The sequence below is a fragment of the Penaeus monodon genome, chromosome 33 (assembly GCF_015228065.2).
Source record: "Penaeus monodon isolate SGIC_2016 chromosome 33, NSTDA_Pmon_1, whole genome shotgun sequence".
NCBI classification, from domain to species: domain Eukaryota; kingdom Metazoa; phylum Arthropoda; class Malacostraca; order Decapoda; family Penaeidae; genus Penaeus; species Penaeus monodon.
In genome coordinates this window covers 2,810,769-2,811,238 of record NC_051418.1, presented here as the reverse complement: position 1 = coordinate 2,811,238, position 470 = coordinate 2,810,769, and the positions used below count along the sequence as shown (strand labels likewise).

The following is a 470-nucleotide window of genomic DNA, read 5'->3' as shown; positions in this document are numbered from 1 at the left end:
CACATCACAGCAGTGAGTCCTCCTGTAGGCTCGCCGTTGCCTAAGTTTTCCTTGGCCGCCGTGTCGCCCGCCCCTGAAGGCCTGGCGAAAAGTCACCTGCAGGGGGAGCTAAAATAGCCGCGCTTCCTAACCTTAGTCTTGGGAAGTTGCTGGGCAGTCTGATGGCAAAGGAGGAATTCTGGGTTATATTTAGTTCGATGTATATGCGACTGAAATAATATTGGGAGACGATTCGGGAGAAGCAGCGCGTTTGTCATCGACGGCGGAGGGGAATATCAACAGAATGATGATGCCCGCGTTTCACGAAGGGCCAGTTCGGTCTTTTTCCCGCGTTTACACCTCCCCTTGAATGTGCCTGGCTCTCGCTCGACCACCCACCTTCCTTAAGCACCTCTCGATGTGGGCGCGCATGTCGTCGGCGGTGTCGGCGTCCACGTGGGTGTCGCAGACGGGGCAGGTCTGCCACTCCT

General features: G+C 56.6%; 1 protein-coding gene across 1 annotated transcript in view; it reads right to left on the bottom strand.

Moving 5' to 3' along the window:
* Nucleotides 1-470, bottom strand: part of LOC119593942 (E3 ubiquitin-protein ligase Rnf220-like) — a gene marked incomplete at its 5' end in the record, with an annotated part of 5,572 nt that overhangs the window by 3,746 nt on the left and 1,356 nt on the right. The window contains 1 exon segment of the mRNA XM_037942961.1: nucleotides 379-470. Within this exon segment, the coding sequence (XP_037798889.1) occupies nucleotides 379-470 (92 nt within the window).